This window comes from Anopheles maculipalpis, chromosome 2RL (assembly GCF_943734695.1).
Source record: "Anopheles maculipalpis chromosome 2RL, idAnoMacuDA_375_x, whole genome shotgun sequence".
Lineage (NCBI taxonomy): Eukaryota > Metazoa > Arthropoda > Insecta > Diptera > Culicidae > Anopheles > Anopheles maculipalpis.
This window is the reverse complement of record NC_064871.1, coordinates 34,127,326-34,151,704: the sequence shown is the minus strand read 5'-3', so window position 1 is coordinate 34,151,704 and position 24,379 is coordinate 34,127,326. Positions and strand designations below refer to the sequence as shown.

At 45.8% G+C, this 24,379-nt stretch overlaps 3 protein-coding genes across 7 annotated transcripts in view; 1 reads left to right on the top strand and 2 right to left on the bottom strand.

Moving 5' to 3' along the window:
* The window catches only part of LOC126558274 (band 7 protein AGAP004871-like), a 30,893-nt gene extending 21,826 nt beyond the window's left edge, over positions 1-9,067 (top strand). For 2 of the 5 annotated variants that reach the window (XM_050214259.1, XM_050214262.1), the window contains exons 2-4: positions 3,632-4,148; positions 4,226-4,542; positions 8,799-9,067. In XM_050214259.1, coding sequence (XP_050070216.1) covers positions 3,632-4,148; positions 4,226-4,542; positions 8,799-8,875 — 911 coding nt within the window. In that variant the 3' untranslated portion in view covers positions 8,876-9,067. Of the gene's footprint in view, positions 1-3,631; positions 4,149-4,225; positions 4,806-7,893; positions 8,411-8,487 lie in introns of those variants that run through there. The other 3 variants (XM_050214261.1, XM_050214263.1, XM_050214260.1) reach the window with 2 other exon arrangements.
* Positions 9,068-11,291: 2,224 nt separating this feature from the next.
* LOC126557338 (uncharacterized) lies at positions 11,292-13,338 on the bottom strand. The gene has a single exon (XM_050213063.1). The coding sequence runs from the start codon at positions 13,281-13,283 to the stop codon at positions 11,292-11,294; it is 1,992 nt and encodes a 663-aa protein (XP_050069020.1). The 5' UTR covers positions 13,284-13,338.
* A 1,948-nt stretch (positions 13,339-15,286) lies between these two features.
* Positions 15,287-18,806, bottom strand: LOC126557364 (phosphoenolpyruvate carboxykinase [GTP]). Its single transcript, XM_050213105.1, has 3 exons — positions 18,443-18,806; positions 17,080-17,683; positions 15,287-16,971 (listed from the first exon to the last, which is right to left on the bottom strand). Exons 1-3 carry the CDS (start codon positions 18,469-18,471, stop codon positions 15,652-15,654), a joined length of 1,953 nt encoding a protein of 650 aa, XP_050069062.1. The 5' UTR covers positions 18,472-18,806; the 3' UTR covers positions 15,287-15,651.
* Positions 18,807-24,379: the final 5,573 nt, after the last annotated feature.

Here is a 24,379-nt window from a genome sequence, read left to right as displayed (position 1 = left end):
GTCGGCGGCGCGTCCGCGCGTCATGGACACCGATTGTCTCAGTACCGAGTCTGGTGGCTGTGAGTGCTATGTAGACGTCCGTACGTATCATTGGGTAGCTTTATGCGGTAGCTTAAAATCTGTGCCGTCTCTAGCAAAAAAAAAAAACACGTTGCATCGGATTACTGAAGCGATGGAGACGCCTGGTGGCGCGATCAAGTGTCCGCGTGGTTTTTTTAAACTCTCGTGACTTTCGACCGGCTTTGGCAGCTTCGTGTGGTCGTGTGCTGTTGTTGGTTCGTGTATTGCAATGCTCTAGAGTTGATCCTCTCGGGCGATGAGCGTTAGTCGGCAGCTGGTCGCCGTAAGTGGCAGAGCTATCCGTGAAGTAGAATTTTATGTAGATTCGTCACTCGAACGCGTGAAGTGCAAAACGGACGGAGAAAAATATTGTCAAGCGCGATAATTAAGTGAAAATACAAAAGAAAAGTTTCAAAGTTCATTGTTACCAGTGAATCTCCGGTTATGGTTAAAGCACTGAACAACGAATGAAAACGCGTTGCACATTAAGCAAGTAAACCATACACTTAACCATACATTTGACGTTTCGTGCATCTGTTTTTTGTTTCACCTATACACGGTCGTGCTCGGTTGTTGCCGATGTTCGATTAATTAATATCAAATTTCTCTACGTTCGGCTTCGGGTGCGTTGAAAAATGGTCCCATTAATTATGTTTCATCTGGCACGGATTGGAAAAACCACTTCCCACCGGACGCAGTGAGATTGAACAGAGAGTGCAAAGTGTATTGGTGGACGTGCGCAGCAAGAGAGGCTCTTGGAAATTGCCATAAACAAGATAATTTATAACGCTCGATTTAAGATAAATGCGTGAATGAAAAAAGAAAACTGTAAAACGAATCCGACACTTGAAGCAATCATGTTTAAAAAGCTAACAGGATAAAGATATACATATATAAATTGTTCTTCGTTAACCACAAACACGCAACTCATCCACTACTTGCCTCCATTATTCAGCGTTAAGCTGTTCGTACAAAATACTCTTCGTGCAAACGAAAAGGGCACCTTCAACCCCTCAAAAAACATAAAACGCCGTTTACGCCACGCCACGAACGGCTCGCTGCAGAACGACGCGACTGGAAGCAGTAGCAAACACTCGAGGTCATAGGCGTGCGTTTAGCTAGCATTGCACACCACCGTACGAGTCTGGTGTTAAACGAACATAAACAAACCATTTTCCGAATCGGGGAGAAAAAGCAATTCTCCAGCACCACTAAACCACCCGGTCCGCTACCTTCGTTTGCATTTTTCCCGAAACCGATTTGTGCTAATTGGCCACTCCGCCCACTCGAGTGTGCAGTGTGCGTGTCTGTGCTCGGTGTCGGGGCAACACAACGAGCTGGTGTATCAACAACCACCGGAGAAAATTAGCGGCGCATCGATCAAAACACGATCGACATCTTCGTAGTGAGAAAATCATAACGCAAACGCCCGCACTTTATTATTCAAACGCACACTCTCACGTCACGTCCGTGGGCCCGGCGGCTCTTCCCCAATCGGCGATCCGTTTCCATCCATCAGTCACACGCATCAGATCGATGAGTGAATGAAGGTGGTTTGGAAAACATCCGGCGGTAATATACTGCATGTTAAGTTGCATTCTTTACTCCCATCCCTCACCCAGCTTGCGGTAGTGTTTGTTGATGTTGGGAACAGGCAGTGAGATAATCGGCACGATGCACGAGGTCGTTTGTATTTAGTGCTGTGTATATCGCATGCAGGATGAGATTGTGCTAAAGTGATTGATAGACAGCGCCGGAACGTTTTTCGAGAGTTTGGGATGCGAGTGTTTAATTATTAGAGCAAACTCGAAACTGTTCACAAAAACAGTAATGCGTATACAGACTCTTCATGCACAGATGGACGTAAAGACAATGCAATATGCTGCCATTATGAGTCGTCATAATTGAAACGACATTCATGAGACACAAGGCGCCTCCATCGTACGGTGTAGGAAAGTGTACTACAACCGAGAGGAAATAACGATTTTTTAAAGAAGCTGTATAATAATCAAATTTCTACGTAAATATCACATACAGCTATACAATCATGTTAGTAAGGCTTGCATTTCAGCAAAAGACCTACTTTGGAAGGCAAATGCTGAAATAAACATAAGTATTCAGCTCATAACTGCTTCAGAAATTAATTGCTACTCCATCTATAATGCAGAATGATAATATTTGCTGGTAAGGTATTTTTGACGTCTTTTCGATCAATTACGCGTCCTAAAAAATTTTATCCCAAATGCACATGAACTATCAATTGCTCATAACGAGAAATTGTCTCATGGTTGACATCACCACAGACAGGAGCAGGAACTTCGTCTTCTTGGCTTAACAATATCTAAGGTCGCGTCGGCCATCGAATGGTTTACTAGACCTTGCCGACACCACGTAGTTGGAGTGTCTGTTTTCACTAAGGGATTTGAACCCCGGTCGTGCCGTTTGAAGACCGGGCCGCTCCAAGAACAGGAACTCGGAACCATGAATCCAAGTTATACAATGCTAAACCCGAAAGATAATAAAACCTTACCGTTCTATAGCTCACTCTCCCTCTCTTGGTTGCTGTCTTGCTGCTGTCCATTTTCCTAACTTGATTCCAAAAGAAAGCATTGCTGTACGTTCCAATCTAAAATTGTAGTTTCTTGATTGTGTTGGCCATATTTGCTCCAAATTAACTGATTACGATGGTCTTCAGCTTTACATAATAGGCATAATAAAAAGATGAAATGTTGGGTGAATCGTTAGGCAACTGAGCAATTGCGTACACAATCTTTATAACCGTTCTTTTATGCACACAAAAGGTTTAATGATATTTCTCATCTTAATGCACGAATTTACATTAGCATTACAAAAAGGAAAGTTTAAAAAATGTCACAAATTTAAAATGTCACCGAATTTACGGTTTCCTATTTTTGAACACTCGTAATTTGATAAATACGACTTTAACCTACGAATAGACATTAATGTAAATACAAGTTTGCTTTATTTGAATATACTAGTTAAACATACTTTTCGCTTTTCCTCCTAGATTCAAGAAAGTTCTGCTTATTGTCACAGCGTGGCGTTCACTTCCGCAACTAACGGAGACAAATGAAGAACTTTGTTGAGGCACCTTTTTGTGCTTGCTGATTACTTAAGCTTGACGGTTGCAGCAGCATGTCAATCAATTCGTGTGCATTACATGCACAAAGGCACCTTTCCAAGGAAGGCTTGCCACAAACTATGCTTCTTGTGAAATTACCACACATCACATGGGACAATTAGACTCATTCGCGGTTTTTCATTAGTTTGTCTTCCGTTACAAACCTGGCACCACCGGATATTTCCCCCCTGAACCCCGTGAATGAAGTACACAAAGACAATTTCACAGAAAGAAAAACAATCCACGACACTCAACACCTCCAGTGAAAAGAATATTACGATGCACAGTGTCTACACATCGCATGAAAGGGGTACAATTTAACGAGTTTCTTGTGTGGGACAAGTTTCTTGGGAACTACGCTTTAGGAACATTATAATACAGTAAACTGCTATCGGGACTAATCTAACGAATTTCGTTTCTCACCTACAGCCGAAGCCGATTCGATAGGATGCGTGGAAGTACTGGCCACCGTATGTTCGATCGTGCTGATGGTCCTGACCCTGCCCATCTCGCTGTTTCTCTGCTTCAAGGTCGTGCAAGAGTACGAGCGGGCCGTCATCTTTCGGCTCGGTCGATTACGGTCCGGCGGTGCCCGTGGTCCGGGTGTGTTCTTCGTTCTGCCCTGTATCGACAACTACTGCAAGGTTGATCTGCGCACCGTTTCGTTCGATGTGCCGCCCCAGGAAGTGTTGACGCGCGATTCCGTCACCGTTTCGGTGGATGCCGTCGTGTACTATCGTATACGCGATCCGCTTAATGCTGTGGTGCAGGTTGCTAACTACAGCCATTCGACACGATTGCTAGCGGCCACGACGCTTCGTAATGTTCTCGGTACGAGGAATCTGTCCGAGTTGCTGACGGAGCGAGAAGCCATCTCACACTCGATGCAGGTCACGCTGGATGAGGCAACCGATCCTTGGGGCGTACAGGTTGAACGTGTTGAAATGTAAGTTGCCAGTATTCATGCATTGTTTGAGGACCACTCGTATGTGTCCTAATCATGTCTTCGTCTGCTCTCTACAGTAAGGACGTTTCCCTTCCGGACTCCCTTCAACGCTCGATGGCTGCGGAAGCTGAAGCTGCACGTGAAGCCCGTGCCAAGGTGATCGCTGCCGAAGGTGAAATGAAATCGTCCCGCGCCCTGAAGGAAGCATCCGACATCATGTGCGAAAGTCCGGCCGCCCTACAGCTTCGCTATCTGCAAACGCTGAGCAGCATTGCGGGCGAGAAGAACTCCACGATCGTGTTTCCGCTACCGATTGAATTGATCGGACCACTGATGAACTTTACGTCCTCGCTGGGTGTGCAGCGCACTACTGCGCCCCTAGCGCAAGCCCAGGGTGTTCGGTCCACGACCACCAGCACATCCTCACCGTCGGCCGATCCAGGCCCACAGCCACCATCCGAGTAGCAGCAACTTCCGCGAGTCCATTTGCAACGACGCCACCATCACCAGCATCGGCGGCATCACCAGCAGCGACTTGGGGTGTACCGTTACCGGGAGCCGGGTCCATCATCCGGTGAACGTAAGATCGGACCCAGCGTCATTGGATCCGCTTCATCTTTCTCCTTATCCTCGGCGGAAGATTCGGCCCTATGTTCTCCCACGAACCGGTTGGCACGATTTATTCTAGATCTGTAGGAAAGATCTTAACATTAGACCCATTGCTATACTCGAACCAAACACACCCAAACGGACGGTGGGAGGGAACTAGCAGCCTTACAGAACGAACGCCGTCATATTTCATACATCCATGCTACTCCATCCACGAATGAGCCGAACGAGCCACAATCAAACGATATGCTAGTTGTTGATGTTTAACAGTGTTATCAGTTGTCATTACATTATATTTTCAATGTGTTTTAATGTACCGAACATGATTGTAAATAAAGCCGTATTCGTACTAAACTATCTCTGGTGTGCTTGTCCAGATATTTCCTACAGATTTCGACCAGTAATAGTGAAACCTGACATTTTTATTTCCTGCTCTGGACGCACTGACTATAGAGCTCGTCGTCGTGTCATGGCTCGGTCAACAGGAGTTCTCTAGGATACTCGATCCCTGGCTTCAGCCTTTTATCCATCCGATCTCCGCCAGGTCCCGTTACGCCTGAACAGTCCGGATGCCATTTAAATACCGCTCGTGCCGTATGAACTCAGGCACCGTTCTTACCTCACTTAATACGACAGGAGCGGGGTTCAAATCCCATCCGCAGCGGCGATCTTAACAGCTGGGTTTAAATCCCAAGGTATTAAAAGCAAAAACTGAGCAGATTTCCACATAGTCTAGAATTTTATTTTAACATCGGAGCATCTACAAGTAGCATAAGGTCAGTAAGATGACGACTGCATAACGACACTGGATAAACACTCAATGGTTAAAAATCTTTGGAGAGCTTTACAGTCAATTACAGAGAACAAAAATAATAGATTAAAAGAATTGGCAGAGCAAACCTTTGAAAAGTTTGACAAACCGCAATAAAATTAGCGGCGCATCGATCAAAACACGATCGACATCTTCGTAGTGAGAAAATCATAACGCAAACGCCCGCACTTTATTATTCAAACGCACACTCTCACGTCACGTCCGTGGGCCCGGCGGCTCTTCCCCAATCGGCGATCCGTTTCCATCCATCAGTCACACGCATCAGATCGATGAGTGAATGAAGGTGGTTTGGAAAACATCCGGCGGTAATATACTGCATGTTAAGTTGCATTCTTTACTCCCATCCCTCACCCAGCTTGCGGTAGTGTTTGTTGATGTTGGGAACAGGCAGTGAGATAATCGGCACGATGCACGAGGTCGTTTGTATTTAGTGCTGTGTATATCGCATGCAGGATGAGATTGTGCTAAAGTGATTGATAGACAGCGCCGGAACGTTTTTCGAGAGTTTGGGATGCGAGTGTTTAATTATTAGAGCAAACTCGAAACTGTTCACAAAAACAGTAATGCGTATACAGACTCTTCATGCACAGATGGACGTAAAGACAATGCAATATGCTGCCATTATGAGTCGTCATAATTGAAACGACATTCATGAGACACAAGGCGCCTCCATCGTACGGTGTAGGAAAGTGTACTACAACCGAGAGGAAATAACGATTTTTTAAAGAAGCTGTATAATAATCAAATTTCTACGTAAATATCACATACAGCTATACAATCATGTTAGTAAGGCTTGCATTTCAGCAAAAGACCTACTTTGGAAGGCAAATGCTGAAATAAACATAAGTATTCAGCTCATAACTGCTTCAGAAATTAATTGCTACTCCATCTATAATGCAGAATGATAATATTTGCTGGTAAGGTATTTTTGACGTCTTTTCGATCAATTACGCGTCCTAAAAAATTTTATCCCAAATGCACATGAACTATCAATTGCTCATAACGAGAAATTGTCTCATGGTTGACATCACCACAGACAGGAGCAGGAACTTCGTCTTCTTGGCTTAACAATATCTAAGGTCGCGTCGGCCATCGAATGGTTTACTAGACCTTGCCGACACCACGTAGTTGGAGTGTCTGTTTTCACTAAGGGATTTGAACCCCGGTCGTGCCGTTTGAAGACCGGGCCGCTCCAAGAACAGGAACTCGGAACCATGAATCCAAGTTATACAATGCTAAACCCGAAAGATAATAAAACCTTACCGTTCTATAGCTCACTCTCCCTCTCTTGGTTGCTGTCTTGCTGCTGTCCATTTTCCTAACTTGATTCCAAAAGAAAGCATTGCTGTACGTTCCAATCTAAAATTGTAGTTTCTTGATTGTGTTGGCCATATTTGCTCCAAATTAACTGATTACGATGGTCTTCAGCTTTACATAATAGGCATAATAAAAAGATGAAATGTTGGGTGAATCGTTAGGCAACTGAGCAATTGCGTACACAATCTTTATAACCGTTCTTTTATGCACACAAAAGGTTTAATGATATTTCTCATCTTAATGCACGAATTTACATTAGCATTACAAAAAGGAAAGTTTAAAAAATGTCACAAATTTAAAATGTCACCGAATTTACGGTTTCCTATTTTTGAACACTCGTAATTTGATAAATACGACTTTAACCTACGAATAGACATTAATGTAAATACAAGTTTGCTTTATTTGAATATACTAGTTAAACATACTTTTCGCTTTTCCTCCTAGATTCAAGAAAGTTCTGCTTATTGTCACAGCGTGGCGTTCACTTCCGCAACTAACGGAGACAAATGAAGAACTTTGTTGAGGCACCTTTTTGTGCTTGCTGATTACTTAAGCTTGACGGTTGCAGCAGCATGTCAATCAATTCGTGTGCATTACATGCACAAAGGCACCTTTCCAAGGAAGGCTTGCCACAAACTATGCTTCTTGTGAAATTACCACACATCACATGGGACAATTAGACTCATTCGCGGTTTTTCATTAGTTTGTCTTCCGTTACAAACCTGGCACCACCGGATATTTCCCCCCTGAACCCCGTGAATGAAGTACACAAAGACAATTTCACAGAAAGAAAAACAATCCACGACACTCAACACCTCCAGTGAAAAGAATATTACGATGCACAGTGTCTACACATCGCATGAAAGGGGTACAATTTAACGAGTTTCTTGTGTGGGACAAGTTTCTTGGGAACTACGCTTTAGGAACATTATAATACAGTAAACTGCTATCGGGACTAATCTAACGAATTTCGTTTCTCACCTACAGCCGAAGCCGATTCGATAGGATGCGTGGAAGTACTGGCCACCGTATGTTCGATCGTGCTGATGGTCCTGACCCTGCCCATCTCGCTGTTTCTCTGCTTCAAGGTCGTGCAAGAGTACGAGCGGGCCGTCATCTTTCGGCTCGGTCGATTACGGTCCGGCGGTGCCCGTGGTCCGGGTGTGTTCTTCGTTCTGCCCTGTATCGACAACTACTGCAAGGTTGATCTGCGCACCGTTTCGTTCGATGTGCCGCCCCAGGAAGTGTTGACGCGCGATTCCGTCACCGTTTCGGTGGATGCCGTCGTGTACTATCGTATACGCGATCCGCTTAATGCTGTGGTGCAGGTTGCTAACTACAGCCATTCGACACGATTGCTAGCGGCCACGACGCTTCGTAATGTTCTCGGTACGAGGAATCTGTCCGAGTTGCTGACGGAGCGAGAAGCCATCTCACACTCGATGCAGGTCACGCTGGATGAGGCAACCGATCCTTGGGGCGTACAGGTTGAACGTGTTGAAATGTAAGTTGCCAGTATTCATGCATTGTTTGAGGACCACTCGTATGTGTCCTAATCATGTCTTCGTCTGCTCTCTACAGTAAGGACGTTTCCCTTCCGGACTCCCTTCAACGCTCGATGGCTGCGGAAGCTGAAGCTGCACGTGAAGCCCGTGCCAAGGTGATCGCTGCCGAAGGTGAAATGAAATCGTCCCGCGCCCTGAAGGAAGCATCCGACATCATGTGCGAAAGTCCGGCCGCCCTACAGCTTCGCTATCTGCAAACGCTGAGCAGCATTGCGGGCGAGAAGAACTCCACGATCGTGTTTCCGCTACCGATTGAATTGATCGGACCACTGATGAACTTTACGTCCTCGCTGGGTGTGCAGCGCACTACTGCGCCCCTAGCGCAAGCCCAGGGTGTTCGGTCCACGACCACCAGCACATCCTCACCGTCGGCCGATCCAGGCCCACAGCCACCATCCGAGTAGCAGCAACTTCCGCGAGTCCATTTGCAACGACGCCACCATCACCAGCATCGGCGGCATCACCAGCAGCGACTTGGGGTGTACCGTTACCGGGAGCCGGGTCCATCATCCGGTGAACGTAAGATCGGACCCAGCGTCATTGGATCCGCTTCATCTTTCTCCTTATCCTCGGCGGAAGATTCGGCCCTATGTTCTCCCACGAACCGGTTGGCACGATTTATTCTAGATCTGTAGGAAAGATCTTAACATTAGACCCATTGCTATACTCGAACCAAACACACCCAAACGGACGGTGGGAGGGAACTAGCAGCCTTACAGAACGAACGCCGTCATATTTCATACATCCATGCTACTCCATCCACGAATGAGCCGAACGAGCCACAATCAAACGATATGCTAGTTGTTGATGTTTAACAGTGTTATCAGTTGTCATTACATTATATTTTCAATGTGTTTTAATGTACCGAACATGATTGTAAATAAAGCCGTATTCGTACTAAACTATCTCTGGTGTGCTTGTCCAGATATTTCCTACAGATTTCGACCAGTAATAGTGAAACCTGACATTTTTATTTCCTGCTCTGGACGCACTGACTATAGAGCTCGTCGTCGTGTCATGGCTCGGTCAACAGGAGTTCTCTAGGATACTCGATCCCTGGCTTCAGCCTTTTATCCATCCGATCTCCGCCAGGTCCCGTTACGCCTGAACAGTCCGGATGCCATTTAAATACCGCTCGTGCCGTATGAACTCAGGCACCGTTCTTACCTCACTTAATACGACAGGAGCGGGGTTCAAATCCCATCCGCAGCGGCGATCTTAACAGCTGGGTTTAAATCCCAAGGTATTAAAAGCAAAAACTGAGCAGATTTCCACATAGTCTAGAATTTTATTTTAACATCGGAGCATCTACAAGTAGCATAATGTCAGTAAGATGACGACTGCATAACGACACTGGATAAACACTCAATGGTTAAAAATCTTTGGAGAGCTTTACAGTCAATTACAGAGAACAAAAATAATAGATTAAAAGAATTGGCAGAGCAAACCTTTGAAAAGTTTGACAAACCGCAATAGACTAAGAAAACTCAGTTGTGGTACGTCAATACAGGAAGGGATATCGTTAGGATCAATTATACAGGGAACTAAGGAATAATTGCAGATGCATCGATAATAAACTCGATAATTATTGGTTGATTAGCGAACTAGATAGCAATTCGATGGAGACAACCAGTTACTTTATATTTATATTTTTGAAGAAGAATTTTAAAGATAAATAGAAAGATAAAAATAAAAGAAAAATGATTTATTCAAGACAAAAAGGAGCAGCGAATAACGGATTAATCTAAGACGGTCAAAATGTTTCTTAACCAGCTTAATCTCCTTGCATTATTTAGGATGCAGGCTTATGTCTACCTTCTCAAAAATAGATATTTACTTCCAGAGGCTACCTAACTATCTGCCGAAAAGAATCTACCTGCCTCCAAACTATAGACTACAACAACCGCGATGGACAAATCCGCTTATAACAGCCCTTCCTTTCGCCCTATTGTTCGTCTTCAATCCTATGCATACTGATATCCTTCGCACCATGATAGATCATTCAATGTCTTCACGCATCTTGTACTGCTACCGTGGGATACTTACAACAACGTTACATCGCAATTCAATTGGCACGTCATAACCGAGAGGTAGGCGAGGACACCTATAACATCATCAATCTAATACAATTTCTCCTATTCAATGCACACGGCACTTCGACGGTACCCGGTTTAACGTTACCACCGTACGAGAATTGAGCACACGTGACAATGAATAATGGAGCAGTGGCCAATTTACATACAAAATGCAACACAATTGTTTGATTTGCGTGTGGAAAATGTTGTATCCGGAAGATATGATGAGTCCTTCTGCAATCGGAAACTGATCGCTCTTCGTGAAATAAGCATAAAAGTGTGATATATTTCAGTTTTTTTACTGTCTATAGCGAATAAAAAATGTGGTGTTATTTTACATAGTTTATTAATAACATTGGTTCGAATAATAATATTAATAAAAAAAAACATGGAATAATTATTAAGTGCAGTAAAAAAATCGCAAAATGCAAATGCATTAAAAAAAAACACCCTTACCCTAAAAACGCATAACTTAATTAGAATTTCAGCAAATTATTATATGTTTTGGTGCAATTGAGTGGTGATAAAATGAGAACAATTAATAGGAATCAGCCGTAGTTCCAATAAAATTTTGGAAATTTTGAGCAAATAGAATGGTAGCTTTCATTCTCTCGATTGGACCTAAATCCTACTTTGGTGTCGGGATTTGAACTGGGATTTTTGGATTGTACCTGTGCACAATAAAGATTAAATGGTACCTTTTCTTCTCTACCTTTTTTTCAGTCTTACAGCTTTTTTTTTAAGTCTATTCACCCACATGATGTCCCTGATGGTGATCACCGTCCAAATCTCCTGTTTGCTTACGAAACACCGACTTCATCATCTGCTTTCGGATGTCTTTCGTAGAGCGGCGTAGACTGCTTCTCAGTGTCCCACCGCTCCCGTTTGAGCTAGCAGCAGCAGCGATCGGTTTGTACTGATCCAGCGATGGTTGACGGAACACTGCCCGTGGTTGCTCAGCAATGATGGATATTTCCAGCGGAGATTGTTTCTCCGCGTTCTGCTTGTTGCCCTCGTCCTCATCCGGTTTGGCTTTCGTCTGCCGTCTTCTTAAGCTGTGCCGAATGCTGGAAATCAATCCATGACTTTCAGCACCGGCCGGTAGAGATTGGTTCTCTTCCTCGTCCTTCGGTTCATTCGATTGACCGCGTGGTATCAATCGGCGGAAGCTGCGACGAATAGCGTCACGCACCTTGTGTGACTTTACCGGTGCATTATCGCCCTGCGGCACAGCTGCAGCTTGTGGACGCTTGAAGCCATCCGATTCCACCTCTTCCGGAAGTCTTTCTGTAAGTGGTTCCTTCTTGCGGTACGCACGCTGAAAAGGTGCCGGATTGTTCAGCAGTTCAACGTCCTGCTCTTCATCTTCAAAGTCTTCCACCTCCTCGAACTGAACGTCCGGATTGGACACGTCGATGCGTATCTCTTCCCGTACCGTTGTTGTCGTTTCTTTGGTAATGGTGAACGTCAGTTGGTTGCAGTGACCTTCGGTCTCATTGGTAGTTTCATTTTCAACTTTTTTGTCGATTGTTTGCTCAGCAACGGCTTCCGGCGTTGGCTGTTTATTTTCCTTATCTTCACCCGCAACATCCGGGCGTAGGTTTTCATCGTCTTCCAGCTTTGTAAAATCGTTCTCATCGTCCTCCAGCTCGTGCAAGCGCTGCGACAGATTGCTAATGTGTTTCATGTCGATCAAGCTGCGTCTTACCGATCGACGGCGATGCCCAGTTCCGCTGTACGTGAACGGAGTCGTATCACCACCCGGCCGTTGTTTGCGTACCTTCGCTTCATTAATGCTGTTCTCCAGTTCCAGCTGGTAGCAGTCCAACTTTTCGCCGATGTCCGACTCTTCGCTTATAACCGACAGCGAACGTCTTTTGGCGAGCGTAACGGTTGCGTTCTTGTTCTGCGTCTCGGCGCATCCCATCTTGCCCGGATCGGGACTGCAAACTACCATGTTGGCCAACATTTGACACGGTGTCAAAGCATTCGGGACAAGCTCCTGGAAATTGATACGATGCTTCAGCGACGGCGTGAACGGTACGGCAATTGCGTACGTTGGCATTTCCAGGGCAGGATTCTCAATACCAGCCAGTTCCGGCACGGGTAAACCTCGATTCGGCGCCACACTTGATCCTCCTTCCTTCGGGCGCACTATTTCGAACGGATTGAATCGTTCGGCACTTTCCGCTCCACGGATATTCAAAGCGCTGTTCACAAAGCAACGGCTCTGTTCTTCCGCTTCCTTGCGCTTACATTCCTCACCATCGCGTGGCACCTCGAACGGGTTTACCGGTTGCTTATCGGCAGCGGCCAAATTCAAACCCGGATTCTCGAAACAACTCTCCTCCAGCGATACCGAACCACCACCGCCCGGGTGCATCTGTTTCTTCTTTTTCTTCGGTGGTTTGCGCACCACTTCAAAAGGATTCGTATCACACGCATTACTATTCGAGCGCTTCGATGCCAAATCCGCGATCGATTTCACCTCCATGCACGAGTCGGAAAACAGGTTGTAGTTTTCCTTGTTCGCCACGCGGAACGACGGATTCTCGAACGCACTGCCATCGATCTGACGATTGTGGATCGGGGTCGACGAAGCGATGCTGAACGTTTGGTCGGTAAAGTTCAGGAACGGATTCGTTTCCGCATTACGTTTGCGCTTTTTGCCCGGTGTTTCCATCATAACGGCAGTCGGTTGGTCCAGGAATGCACTTTCCACAGCAGCAAGGGGCATTGTGGGCAACGTTTTGCACTTCACCCGCAGCAGATGTTTTCCTTACCGACTGACCTTGAGCCTTTTATAAATGCAAGAAAACGGGCTACTTTAACGCAATGGACGATATCACAAGGTTCTTCTAGAGTGGCGCTTCGAAGGATGAAATACGACACTCAAAACAATCTTCCCCGTGTGACTTAAAAACTACAATAATTAACAAAATAAATACCACCGCCCGTAGCGTGCGACCAGTTTGTTGTCGATTTTGAAACCAATTTGTTTTTAACCGCTTTTTAACGGCGTCATAGTTGCACGGTGGTTGATCGTGTGGACAAGCTGTATGTCATTTTCGTACAATGATTTTATATTTGACAATTAAATGTCTTGGAAAGTTGAAGGCAATAGCAAGTAGATATTGAATTTTAATTATTTTTAAACAAAGTTAAAAGGTAATTTCACTACAAGAAATATATTGAATAATCATTTTATCGTACAGAACTAATAACGTGAATATAAACATACTGGATGGATTGATTGTCGTAAACCCAAGTGACAAAACATAATGTCGCACAGCTGGCAAAAGCCCAAAGCAAATAATTCGAGCTCGAAAACTGCGCGAATTCATATGCAACTGTAAAATATAGGAAGATAATCCGTTAATCGGGGAAAACGATGGGACTAAGGAAGACAATACTAAAAATTACATTAAATCTTCTATTTGAAGTATCGAGATCGAAATTTTGCTGCCCAGTGGTAGATTGGACAACGGCACCGTTCTTCACACGGCAGGACCGAGGTTCATATCCGATCAAAACCGTTTCCCCGATAGATAGTTCTGACTATCCAACTACGTGATATTAGCAAGGCTGGTAAGCCATTAGCCATTAGGCCGGCGTAACCTAGAAAGTCGTTAAGCCATCTAGGTTAAGAAGAAGATCGAAATGTGAGTTAAATTATTGGAAAAGTTAGCGGTTCTTTCGTACGTAGTTCCAACAATAGAAATCTCGTGTAGTTAGGTAACCACCACCGTATGTTGTCTTTTTTCTAGGCATAGTATACTGTGATTAGTCTTGAGGGTGAAGTGATAAAGGAGCCAGCATTAACACGTCATGACCTTGTAGCAAATTCCACGACCATAACCATGTATCAGGGTATCGGTGTATATATAAGTTTAGTAAGGCATTATATGGACGTTGTGACCTCGCAGTTCGTTAAGTCAAGCAGAAAGATAAAACGATAAATTATTTTGTAAGAATCGGTCAATGTACCTTCTACTTCACAAGATGTTGGACTACGCATCCTTCACGACACCAAACAAATTTGATGCGCTGAACTCCAAGACTAGCAAAAGTTTGCACAGCAACAACAGCAGATAAGAGCTATAAACCTTATACCAGTATTAAGGTTGAAAATAATGGAGCTTAAATTTGTGAAAATTTAATCCATTTTTCCCCCGCAGTGAGGATAGATAGATAGATCCATCTCTTGATCAAATTGTATCACTTTATACAAACAAATTTAGTAAACGATCCGATGATCGGCGCAACCATCAAAAAGTCGATAATCCCAATAGGAACCCCTATTTTTTTTAAACCCTTAAAAAACCAATTTTATCAATTGGAAAATTGTATAAAATTTTCATAATAACCAACCTCATTTATCACTTGTCCTTGAAACAATTATGAAAACTACTATACGTAATATTTAACTGTTTTGCAGTCGTTTATAAATATATTAATTCCGCAACTTTTTCATTGAATAACAACAAGACCGTATGAGATGATGTCATGAGTCTCCGCAATAAAAGAAAAATTGAATTCAAGGAATAGTTTTAATCCTTGACACAATTTAATCAAGACATTTTTTATTCGCTGATTAGGTGGTCAATGTGCTGCATTGACCGTGGAAAAGATGGTAAACAACAACAGGAACTATAATCAGTTCCACAAACAACCATGGATGTTTTGCTTCAAGTTCAGTCTCCGAGCGGATTGAACAAAGAGGAATGGAAAAACACCATGTTTTATAAATTATTGTTTTTTTTTTATTATTGATTTTCATAGCTGTCGTACAATTAAGGTTTGCTCCAGGTTAGCAGATTGGCGGGCCTACGTTTTCGTAAAACCAAACCCGCGCTTCAATTACTCTTCTTACTGCGTCTATCACAATACTTACTATAGGGGGAAAGTAAAAATATGCCTTACATTCTTTAATACAAAATATCTACACCTAAAGACTCTTGACTTGCTGCTCGGTCCCTGTCCCGCGCTTCCCGTGTAGCCCTGGTCAATAAACACATGCCAACACGGTAGATCGGTCCTAATCTCTTCATTTCGCTTACATTATAGTGGTTGTCTTGGCTTTTGTCATTTAATCAGTGCATGGTTTACATCTTCTCAATGCGACTCTTCAGTTGCTCCAGTTCGGTGGCAATCTCCACCGGCAAATCCTGAGGCAGCTGGTTGTCGTAGTACTGCTTAACCTCTTCCACCTCCTGCAGCCAGAAGTCTTTCGGAATGGAAAATAGCTCCCGCTCGTTCACTGGACTGCTCAATCCATCCAGGTTAAGCGAACCTTCCGTCGGCACACGACCGATCGGTGTATCCCGATAGCAATCGGCATCGTCAATGCGGTGCAGGATCCATTCGAGCACTCGGCTATTCTCACCGAATCCGGGCCACAGGAACTTGCCGTTGGCATCCTTGCGGAACCAGTTGACGTGGAAAATCTTTGGTGCATGACCTCCGGCGACGGTGGCACGCTTCTCCATGCTCAACCAATGCTTCAGATAGTCTCCGAAGTTGTAGCCGAAGAACGGCCGCATAGCGAACGGATCGTTCATGATCACTTTGGCCTTGTGTTCCGCGGCGGCAGTGCTTTCGCTGCGCATAGACGAGCCGATGAAGACACCGTGCGACCACGAGTTGGCCTCATACACCAGTGGCACACCCTGCGGGCGACGTCCACCGAACAGAATGGCGGAAATTGGGACACCCTCCGAATCTTCCCAGGCCGGATCGATGATCGGACACTGGCCGGCAGGAGCACAGAAGCGGGAGTTAGGATGCGCCGCTGGGGTTTTCGATTCACCCAACTTCCAGGGATTGCCCAGCCAGTCGGTAATCTCCACATCGGGAGACACCTCCTTCTCCATACCCTCCCAGAACACACCACCATCGGATGTGGAAGCAACGTTCGTGAAGATTGTGTTCTTGTAGATCGTGTCCATGGCGTTGGGGTTCGTTTCGTACGAAGTACCCGGGGCAACACCGAAGAATCCGTTCTCCGGATTGATTGCCCGCAGTTGACCCTTCGAGTCAAACTTCATCCAGGCGATGTCATCACCGACACACTCGATCTTGTAGCCGGGCAGAGTCGGGTTCATCATGGCGAGATTCGTTTTGCCACAGGCGGACGGGAATGCGGCTGCAATGTATTTCTTCACACCGTTCGGATCGGTGATGCCAAGGATGAGCATATGCTCCGCCAGCCATCCTTCCCGCTGGGCGATGGTGCTGCCGATGCGAAGGGCAAAGCATTTCTTGCCCAACAGTGAGTTTCCGCCGTAGCCGGAACCGTACGAAACGATCTCGTTGTTGGCGGGTTTGTGCAAGATGATGGTACGTTCGGGATCGCAAGGCCAGGATGGGACCGCAATCTTACCGCTGGCGGGTGTTCCAACCGAGTGCAGACAACGGATGAAATCCTAAAGAAACAGACAGAAACCAAAACTACCGTAAGTATGCATGTCGGGCGGAAAATTGTCTCCACTCAGCTTCAACCATCGCTTAGAGACTGGGAACGCGAAACTTACCGAGTTGTTAGATAACTTGTCCAGCACCTCCGAACCCATGCGGGTCATGATGCGCATAGAGCAAACGACGTACGCCGAGTCGGTGATTTCGATTCCAATCTTCGACAGCGGGGACGAGATCGGACCCATCGAGAACGGCACGACAAACATCGTGCGTCCCTTCATACATCCCGGGAAGCGGTTCATAACCGCACGCTCGTAGTCGGCAGGCGAGATCCAGTTGCCCAGACTGCCGTTAACGCCCTGCTTCGGCGTTGGGATGGCCTGTTCCGGGCGCTCCGTACAGATGAACGTCTTCGATTCGACACGCGCCACATCCGCCGGGTTGGTCCGGGCCAGCCAGCAGTTGTCGTACTTCGGCAGCGGCTTGATCGTTCCCTGACTGTGCAGAGTTTTCAACAGCGTGCTGCACTCACTCTCACTGCCATCCACAATGTGGATACGGTCCGGTTGGCACATGGCGGCCGATTCCTCCACGAATCGGCGCACCTTGTCCGAGAGCAGCGACACCTCTCCATTCACGACCGGGAAGCCACGGAGATGGTTGTACAGGTTCTTCGGCAGCGTCTTCAGCTTCGGGCTGCATCCCAGGGTGGTCGGGAGCCTGAGCAGGGCAAACAGTTTAACCATCGCGAGGTAGCAAAAAAACACGGGTGTCAAAGCACAAACGAGAGAAAAACAACTGTTAGCGAACTTCACCACTACGAGACGTCGGGTAATGTTTCCAGCAGAACAACGCACTGGAACACACTATGCTCATTGGAAGATTGAGGATTGGATTTGGACTAATGCGACTGATTGAGATAGAGAGAAAAGGGCTCGGCGCTTGACAGCTGTACAGATGATTACTGAGCCAGTGTTGGCCGAATGCACTGCTTATATACATATATTTCCCTACAGTTATCAGCAGCCAGCCAGCCAGCCATCATCAGTACGTAGACAGAAAAGCAACATCTCACCCTGACGTAGATCATTAGGGTGCTGATTATCAGCAACCAGATGAGCGCTACGTCAAGGATCTTAGGACCCTGATGATGGTGGGCACAGTGTGACAAACAAATGCCGATACAGGGGAATGTCAAAGTGCAAAGGTTTTTCTTAACGAACGAAATTGTAAGGGCTTTGGTCATATCGAAGGAAGCTCGATAAGATCAACCACTAACGTGCAAGGGTGTGTTAGACGAACGGATAGCTTTATCAGTCGTCCTCAGAGGACACACCCCCAGCCGGGAAAAGGTAAGGCATTAAATCCCTTTCTAGCATTTTATGTTCGGGTACAAGGTTCCAGTGAGCATACAAAGGTGTTCCAGGCAAGCAAAGCTAGAAGCGCTAGAAGATTAGGCAATCCATTGCGAATACTTACGGCGTGTACTGTTCGATGAGTTGAGGCATTTTGTTGGTACGTTGGGTAGAAGGCAAATTTCAGGAATGATGATTTAAAAATTAAGCTTTAACTGTGTCGACTGCACACACACACAAACAATAACACTGGTAAATGCACACACGCACAAACAATTTGAAGGAAAAGGGCGAAGTAACTTCGATTAACTGGGATTTACACGAAAAATTGACCTTCGCTTAGTGAAGCGCAAATTTTTTAAAGGATTTTATGTAGTTTTGTTTTAAGATGCACGTAGGCACTTGAGTGTAACCACAGATGTTGGAAAACTAGCTTGTTTTCATCTTCTGTATTGGATTGGTTCTGTTGAACTGATGCTGCTACCTATGGAATCGGGCCTTCTTATATTCGCACCATCCGCACGGTCTTTGCCGGGTAAGGCAAGGGACGCACGGGGTAGCGGATCCGGGGGTAATTTCGGTGGTGGGGTAGATAGCAAACCCACTTGGGTAGGAAAGAGATGCCAGTGAGCGAAAATAGAACCTGCACCCGCACAGGCCTGTACCGTACCCGGCCAGCCCGTATCGTCCAAGACACTGCGATAAGGGTGCCACCGACACGACGGTGCACAGTTGTTGGGCCCGAAACTTACCTCTGCCTGGCCGAGAGCGTATGAGCGAGACCGACCAAACGATTGGCTGCAGCTGATTGGCAGAGGTAGACAGACACCCATACCAACAGTGTGGAAAGTAGAGCCGAGGATGACGTTGTGCTGCGCGCTGTGCCTTTCCCATCCGCCCAGATCCGGACGGTCCGGACCTGTTGCGCTTGTTTTGATGGGTGACGTCACACACACGCACACACAAACTTACACGGGGCGCGTGGGGTGGTTATGTTGTCGCTGACTGGCCCTAGCCACCACTTCACATCCGTCTTCACGTCCTCCACACGAAGCTTCTTCTGTGGTCGCCGCGATTGCAGCGTGTCTTATCGACTCGAGAACACTCGTCGGCCACGCTGTTTCCATCTGATTGATCCGATTGGTACGCTGGGTGGGTGAAAGTATCGCATCCGTGCAATTGCTATTATCTTTCGGGGTTTGTCCGAGTAGCCGTAGCCTTCCCAGTCTCTCTACACAGCAAGCATTTTATTGCCTCGTTCAAGGGCTAAGGACGAAAACGGGCCAGGGCTCAAGGTGAAGATGTGCAAGAGAAGGTTCGGTAGCGTTGTTTTTTTTTACGCAGAGATGATTGCTGTTGTTTCTACCATCCACATCTTCCTACTCACTCGGGAGGACATTGTTAGATTCGCATCCCTGTAAACCGTTCAACACAATGCCATATTTTGGATGGTCAGTGTGTTGATCATCATCGTTGGAGAGCCGTTGTTGGCTGGGTTTAACCGGTTCAATCTACTCTCGAAGGGTGTGTATTTCTATGCTCTACAATGCTCATTGATTTGCCGATGTGTTACGAGATCCCTTCCCCTGTTTCCTGCGCCAATCACACTTACCAATCGAATAACCCGGAGGTTTAAAGTCCCACCGGGCTAACTGCGTTTTGGCGACCGGATTGCTGACGGGTGCACAATTTTCCGGCCATTCCATAGTACGGCTTTGCCTTCGAAAGAGTTCAGGGCTGGAGCCGATTGTTTGGTCTATGGAATGAGTAGTTGTGTGGTTGGAACGGCTAACAGAAAATGCTGTGGGCGTTTGTTATGATGCAATTGATGAACGGCGAGTGCATCATTTGTTGTTGTATTTCAAATGCCGTAGAATCCTGGTTTAGAATGTTGTTTTTATTTTCTCATCGATTTATGAGGAAGTGCAAATGATAGAAGGGATCAATAGTCGTGTTTGGGGTTAAAACAATTGAAAGTATACTACTCAATTGTTAAATATGTATAAGTTTTGGTTAAAGGAAAAGTTAGTTATGCTGCTAAACCTATATCAAGCCGAAAATATTTACTCGACAAATTCACCAATCGTAAATCTCAAAAGCACCGGCAGAATAATACTAAGACATCTTCGAAATAACATTAACTTCTGATTACAAGCTTGGCATAGAACATGACCAGGCACGTAACTGTGAGTAATAAACCATGCTACCAAAACTTATTTTGGTGGCCACTACGTTCCTTTTGGTACTTTTCCATGCCTAGTTTTGGGCTTGAACACACTACATTTATAGGCCATCTCTCAATAGTGTGGTATAACTGGCCGCTGATTTTGCCGCCATTTCAACGATGCCACCGCAGTGAACAAAGCACAAACAGAGACGGCATTAGAGCTAGAGGAAGAAGGAAAAGAACGCCACAATAGGCCACATGGCAAAGTGTGGAAATTTCCATCCATTCATTCATTCTAGTTGTGTCGTTTCGAAAGAATTGTTCTTGATGCGTCCTGCTCATGATCATCTCTGTACAATGGTTTCATGAAGGTTTAAATCTCTTCCAAACTAGTAATGTCTGGCTCGATCCTCTTTTCGAGGCCCCGTTTGGCTGTTTGGCCGTGAAGATTGGTTTGTTGGATAATGTTGGACACTTTAAACCGGAAGTAAGATAGGGATTTCTTATATCAAACTTCGCTTGAATACCCTGGTACAATAATATACTACTTTATGAGGTAATTTAATGTCCAATAGTTTAACTGAATCCTTCGGAACATGTAGCAGCTTCTAGGAATCAACAACTGTGTGTTACGATCACCGCTATCACATTGAATATATCGAGCAGTTTTAACTCAACACCTTCTCCAAAAAATCGTTCCCCATGTGCAGAAGACACGATCGCATGGCAACACCGATCTACGAGCCGTACCAAAACAAAACTCGCCCCCATTGCCCTCGTCGATCGACGGCTAATCGGCGAATCAACCTTTCGCAGTGGCCCCGGTAGAGCGTTTGTTGATATCAACAAAACGGCTCTGCCTGCGCGGTTATCAACCGCCATAATACAGGAAAGTTCTGCGCGCTGGTACGACGAAGAACTAGGTCTCGCCAAGCAAGGTCTAATTGGGGTTCCCGGTCACCGAGGGTTTCTTCTGGTTTCCCCCGCCCACAGACGGAGACAAGATTTTGGTGCAAAGAAGCAAGTCATCCGGCGGTTTGACCGACTTGACGATAAGGGCACAGACTTCGTTTCGGGGGAAGGTTTGCCGTACGGTTTAATCAAAACAAACCCTGCCTGCCCACCCAGCCCTGCTGATTGATAGTGCCCGAGTTCAACAGACCTTTTTTCCAGAAACCTTCGGATTATTAACAGTCCATCGAAAGAAATGTCCATTTACTGCCGTGGTCCCGGACGAGCCCTCGTGTGGAATGATTTTGATGCCCGATAGCAGGCGGGCTGGAACAGGGGAAATAGGACTCGGAAACACACAAACAACGCCTGTGCGTTCGCATCAGGCGTGGTACCAGTGTGATAGTATTTTGCAAAAATATGCTGCCCAGAGCTTTGGCTAGCAACAGAGCTTACAATGGTTGGCAATGTTTTGGTTTTTTGGTGGCTAACGCGAACGAGTTCAAAACAAATATGACATTGACCGGCCACACATACGAAACAGGTTTCCGGAACTTGTTCTTCGCTGCAGGTTTTACGATGTTCCAAAGCATAGGCGGAATTTTGTCAACAATTTTTTGGGAACATTTTTTCGGCGTATCGTGTGGCGACGAGTGAATCACGCCACTTCGGCCGATTGGTCCATTCGAAACGGAAGATATTTAACGCATTTCAGTTTTTCTTATGCGTAGCTTTGGAGCTTAAAATGTGAGGTGCGTCTGGCGCTAATTTTATAGCGATCAATGCTGGTAGACTCTTTGTTCTTCTTATGCCTTTCAATACTTGTTCCACTTTCATGCGGTTTTTGCTTCACCATTGTGGTGATCTGCATTCAATTGCAGGTTGTAAGGAACGCTGGAACTGGTTTGTCGAGTTTTTGAAAACACTGCCAAGCCTACTGTTGTGCTCTTGATTGTTGGAGTTGGTGGCAAGAGTCCTTGAAAAGTTTAAACCAGCATATGGATTCCGAACGAACGTTTATGTTTCGATTTTGAGAGGCCTTATTACATAACACTAACCTAATCTAAGCAATGCAGACTCCGAGATAAATATTTTTTCCATCTGCTTCAAAACATCATAAGCAATCGATTTTCACTTTTGTTGTAGTTCATATTCTATTTTGTTCAAACAAGTGCGTACCACACACTTGGTCAATGAATGCAATAGTGTTGGCTTCTTGTAGAACGAGATCGCTCTGCGTGTACCAGATTCTAGCGGTACCGGTTGGACAGGAATCGGTTCCGGATCTAACTGGTTGTAGGCGAACAAGCAAACGGAACAGTTCCAATACGCGAGCTAGCCATCTCCCCGACCAAAGACGAACTTTGATCTGTTGCGGTTGCCCCATGAAAGGACCGTGTGGAGTCTACAATATGGCCAACAGCTTACTAGCTGTGGTGCAACTATTTGTTAGCAGTGGTTGGATGAAATCTTCCAAGGCCTTGGCTTGATCCGACAAATGCTGGTCGACACTTCGAATAGGCAAGATCCAAACATCAACAACAATGTGTTTACTCTCGAAGTCAGGAATGCTTTGGATAGAGAACTGACGGGAAGGAAGGAAGTGCTCGCTTATCATTTATGCGCGAACAGAGAGAAGCGTGTCAAGTGCCGAACAACTGCCAGCCGGGGACAGGCCCCTCGTAAAAACCGCGCCCCGTTGATTGATCGGCAGCTGCCGCACGACGACCTGTATAGTCGAGGTGGCGCGCTCGCTACTCTGCACACACACACACACTGGGCCGTACGGCGACGTGGGCCGTATATGATAAGGCAACCTCCGCTAGTTTCACTCAGCGACGGCGGTTAAGCAAAACAGCCGACCGAATGCTCACTGTTGCCAGGCGCGCTAAATTGATGCTCTCAGAACATACACGGGAAGGCCTAGCCGTTCGCGGCAAGATGCGAGGTAGGCACGGTGTGTGATTGGTTCGCGAAACAGCTGATATAGGGTGTGAGCCGCAGTACATATGGGAGCCCGTCGAGCGGGTTCGCTGTGGGGTGAATGGAGCACCGAGAAGCGTGGTTTGAAAAACATAAAAACTGAACGTTCTTGTGCGCTCGGCGTTGGAGGCTTGTCTCGCTGGCAACGGCACGTGATTGGTCCATTTGGTCAGGGTCGAATCTTTCCTTGGGCTGACGCAAGCTACCGGTTGTGTTCGTCAGCTTCCAAATGCGTCCCGTACGTCTCGTACGTCTGTTGGCCGTGTATGTTTGCTGACAAAAATACGACCATCGTCGCTTGGCGTTCGTCGATCTTTGGGGCGCCCCGTAGGCAAACACGGGACGATAGGGGTGTTGCTGATGGGAATGCCGGTTTGTTATTGTTTTGGTGCGCGGTTTTGCTTAATGATGAAAATGAGAGCGATCGAGGCGTAATGGACGAGACGGGGAAGCAATAGAATCTTCTCTATGAAAGCGTTGTGTGTTGGATCGGGTCACGATCACATGACAACTCGTACAATAATTCGCCTATTTTGTACGACAACATGTTGACGATGTGCGAATGCTGTGTTGTTCGTGCGTTTCTGCCGCTTATGAAAGCGTTCAATTGAAGATGCGTGTACGTCAACGATCGAGTGCGAATGTTACACGCGTTTCCTGTATTAAGGATTTAGCTCGATGTATTGTTTTTGTGCGATAATCCTGTTGTAATGTTATGCTACAACAAATAGAAAATATTTATTCTATGCATGTAGAAGAAGAGTCAGATGGTTTGGTGCACTGCAACGAATTTCATTTATTTTGAGAGAGTTCATCTGCTAAATACTGTTTTTTCTCCTTTATTTCAGGTTTTTGGGCCGCCAAATCATTTAAATATTAATTCTTTATTAAGACTTTATTCAAATGTTACAAGGTTAAGGAAAAGGAAGCAAGTTTAAGGAATAGGGGGCGGCCCGGTGT

Coding starts and splice junctions, on each gene's coding strand:
- LOC126557338 (XM_050213063.1), bottom strand. CDS start 13,283: ATGCCCCTTGCTGCTGTGGAAAGTGCATTCCTGGACCAACCGACTGCC.
- LOC126557364 (XM_050213105.1), bottom strand. CDS start 18,471: ATGCCTCAACTCATCGAACAGTACACGCC. Junction 17,684..18,442: donor CTCATCGAACAGTACACGCC/GTAAGTATTCGC, acceptor TGCCCTGCTCAG/GCTCCCGACCACCCTGGGAT. Junction 16,972..17,079: donor ACAAGTTATCTAACAACTCG/GTAAGTTTCGCG, acceptor CTGTTTCTTTAG/GATTTCATCCGTTGTCTGCA.